The sequence below is a fragment of the Antechinus flavipes genome, chromosome 4, assembly GCF_016432865.1.
Source record: "Antechinus flavipes isolate AdamAnt ecotype Samford, QLD, Australia chromosome 4, AdamAnt_v2, whole genome shotgun sequence".
Taxonomy (NCBI): domain Eukaryota; kingdom Metazoa; phylum Chordata; class Mammalia; order Dasyuromorphia; family Dasyuridae; genus Antechinus; species Antechinus flavipes.
The window spans coordinates 113,593,464-113,597,174 of NC_067401.1; the positions used below are offsets into that span (position 1 = coordinate 113,593,464).

General features: G+C 41.3%; 1 protein-coding gene across 2 annotated transcripts; it reads right to left on the bottom strand.

The window, feature by feature from the left end:
• Window positions 1-988: 988 nt before the first annotated feature.
• On the bottom strand, window positions 989-3,337 carry LOC127559910 (antifreeze protein Maxi-like). 2 transcript variants are annotated; one of them, XR_007953222.1, is made up of 3 exons: window positions 3,241-3,337; window positions 1,553-1,814; window positions 989-1,516 (listed from the first exon to the last, which is right to left on the bottom strand). XR_007953222.1 is itself a non-coding variant. In XM_051994072.1 (2 exons), the coding sequence occupies exon 2, from the start codon at window positions 1,586-1,588 to the stop codon at window positions 1,208-1,210; it is 381 nt and encodes a 126-aa protein (XP_051850032.1). In that variant the 5' UTR covers window positions 1,589-1,814; window positions 3,241-3,337; the 3' UTR covers window positions 989-1,207. The 2 variants fall into 2 exon arrangements, 1 of the variants encoding a protein (XP_051850032.1); XM_051994072.1 differs by having other exon boundaries at window positions 989-1,814.
• Window positions 3,338-3,711: the final 374 nt, after the last annotated feature.

Below are 3,711 nucleotides of genomic sequence, written 5' to 3' on the forward strand. Positions count from 1 at the left end.
TTTAACTTGATTGCACCCACACAACCTATATCAGATTGTTTGCTTTCATGGAGAAGAAGGGAAAGAAGGGAAGAAAAAAAATTGGAATTCAAAATCTTATAAAGATGAATGTTGAAACTATCTTTACATGTAATTAGAAAAAATAAGTGGAGAGAGGGTAAAATATGCCTAAAAATGGCCACCATAGACTTTGCTTAAAGATTCCTACTAGCTACTCACCAACAAAAGTAGATAATTTTTCAGAAATACTTCCTATACTCCCTGCTTCCAATCTTTACTCATAGGGTATCCTGAGCAGAGGACAATTTCCACCCCTCTTCCCTTATTGTCCCTATCTATTAAAATCCTACCTAGGGGCAGCTAAATGGCACAGTGGATAGAACACTGGCCCTGGAGACAGGAAGACCTGAGTTCACCTATGACTTCAGATATTTAACATGTACTAGCTGTGTTATTCTGGGCAAGGATTGACCCAATTGCCTCAACAAAAAAAAATAACATCCTACCTGTCCTTAGAATTCTAGTTCAAATACCACTTCCTCTATGAATCCTCTTTCAATAACCCCAATTGATAATCATCTGTCTGTTTTTGGACCTTACAGCTTTGAATTCTAGCAGGGTGAACCTTGGACAAGGTCCTCAACTTCAAGGACTTAGTTTTTCATTTGTAAAATGAAAAATGTAAAATCCAGAGGGTTAAGTTCCTTGTTCAAGGTCACAAAGGTATTAAGTGGTAGAGTAAAGATTTTCATCCAGATTCTATGACTTTAACTCTAGCACTCATTCCATAATGCCAAGTAGAAGTTTAAATGTTTGTTGAATTCAGTTATGGTTTTACAGTTTCCAATGTTAGCTAGTCAAATATTTATCTCTAAGCTTATTGCTTTAGACTTGGTGGAGTAAGTTTATAAATTATAGAAATCAACTCAGGGAAGAAAAACAGGATGAAGGTAAAATGCAAATGGAAAAAAAACAGTCAGAAACAGAATTCCATATAACTCATTTTATTTTTCTTTCTCAACCAAGGAACCCTGTGGATCAGACCATTAAATTTTATGTTTGGGGATGGCCTCTTCTCCCCTATGTGCTTTCTAGAAAGTTTAAAAGACAGGATATAGAGCAGGGGTAAGAGATCAAACAGGTATCAATAACAGGGCCAATCAGGATTCAACAGAACAACTTTCCCAGGTAACAACTCTGAATGCTTCTAAAATCTTAGGAATTCAGGCTCCAGAAAGGAAGGGAGAAGGCATGAGAGTAGTAGTGGGGAGAAACTACAGGATGATGCAGGGTCATTGGTTTTCTTTATTCTTCTAATATAGGTGGTGTTGACTGAGGGGACCAGTTCAACAGCATCCTCCACTGCTCCCAGACTGCTGAGTGCTCCCACCGCCACTGCTGCAGCAGCCTCCACCACCACTGCTATGGCCACTGCTGCAGCAGCCTCCACCACCACTGCTATGGCCACTGCTGCAGCAGCCTCCACCACCACTGCTATGGCCACTGCTGCAGCAGCCTCCACCACCACTACTATGGCCACTGCTGCAGCAACTCCCGCCACTGCTATGGCCACAACATCCTGAGCCATGGCGCTGACGTCTTCGGGATCTCCTACTATGGCATCCGCCACCTCCACCCCCACAGCTAGAGCCGCAGCATCCTCCAGAGCTGGAACCACAGCAGGAAGAGACAGGGGGAGGGCATGGAGATTTAGGAGGGCACTTTGGTGGGCACTTGGGGGTCTGGCATTTGGGAGGGGGCTGGCACTGCTGCTGGCTTTGCTGGCAAGACATCTTTATGGGAGCTCAGGAAACCTGAGAGAGAATCAAACAGAAAATTAGGATCATCTTTGGTTTCCCAAAATACCTCTATGACATCGACAATTTATGGAAATGTCTAGTGCTGGACCATGATGGACAACAAGAAAATGGAAATTGGTATCAGTGACTCCTGCTGAGCTCTTAAGCCCATGAGGATTGATCCTAGGAGCCAATGTTTGCTATTCTCCATTTTATTGATTTACTACTGTCCAGTGCTTCCCTCTATATCGATTCCCAACTCTTCTTTACAAAACTTTCCTCCATCAATCCCACACATACACACACACACACATACACACACACACACACACACACATACACACACAAATTTGTTCTTTGTGATCATGGAAGTCAAATGAAGATACTCTATTTGTATCTCTATATAGATTTGTATTTCAGAACAGAGACAGGGTAGATGGATACCCAAATCTTTACTGCCTCCGTTTCTTAATCTTTCAAGATTTAAAAAGATTATTTTGGCTCAGGCAAGGAAAAATGAGAAGACTTTTTAAAAAAGAGTCCTAACTGTCCTAACTGGGAACCAACTGAGGATTGCAATCTTTTCTTGGATAGAAAAAAATAACATTGTCATGATATATTTTCTTCAGGAATCATTTCCCAGAAATCTGTGCTGCCAGGCCATCAAACATTAGACCTTGAAAGGACTTTGGAGATCATTTAATTGTTCCCTCACATTGGACAGATAAGAAAATAAAAACCTGGAGAACTAAGGTGATTGACACATAGAAACAGAAAAACAAGACATAATATCATTGACCATCAGCCCAGGGTCTATTAATTACACTGCACCGTGTAACTTCCCCCAAAATTTAAGGAATCATATTTCCATGGTCAGGCAAAAAATAAATCACAGAATTATTGTGAGAATGAAAAAGAACCTTAAAGATCCTCTGCTTCAAATGCTTCATTTCATAGATTAAAAAACTAAGGACCAGAGAGAGGCTGAAATGGACTGCTTAAGATCACAATTTAAAGAGCTCTATTTAGAGTTCTTTCTAGCAATATGAGTCTTTTCAAAAATATCCTCTCATTCCCTGTGTACAACCCATTATGCAACAGTATGATAGTCAAAATTTTGCACCTCTGAGACTTGATGTAAGCCTCTTTGATTTAAGGACATAATTGGAATTTTCTAGCAAACAGAAGTAATGTAGATCCTTTCTCTCTATTGTTCCTTTGCTTCCACACCATCTCCTCTGCTCCCAACTTCCCATATCCTTTTTACCTATAGTCATAAAATGTCAGAGCAAGATGGGACCATGATAACCATCAGTTCCATCTCTCTCATTACAACCTACATCCTTGCCTTTTCCCCTCATCCCTGGTGCCAGTCTTTTTTCCCTCCTCTCCCCTTGAGCTTGGTTCTCAATCATCTCTTACCCCAGATGGATTCACATACCTGATTCACTTTCAGAGTAGGGTCCAGTCTATCACCACAGAAGGCAAGTAGATTGAGGTATCCTATCCCTCAGCATCCTTTTTATGCTGCTCTTGAGTACTGCCCTTGTCTTGTGAGACACAACCTAAGCTTGTGGAATGTCACTTTCCACCCACATAGGCTCTATGACTGACAGTTCATCACATATCTCTTCATCATCAGGTTCAGGGGGAGATGCCATCAAGGCAGGAATCTGAATACTTAGAAAAGGAGGGGCCCATCTCTGACCTCCACTACCTATGCTGCACTGGAGAGAGGGCTGCCTCTGAGGCCATTTGATTCATATTTTAATTCTGTGACCCCCCTCTACCACACAATCTCACTCTACCATTTTATTAACTCACCTAATCTATTGATGCAAAGTAATCTCGTCAGAATGTCCAAACCCAAACTCTTCTTACCACCATTCCTCCAAATTCCAGATCCTCTCCA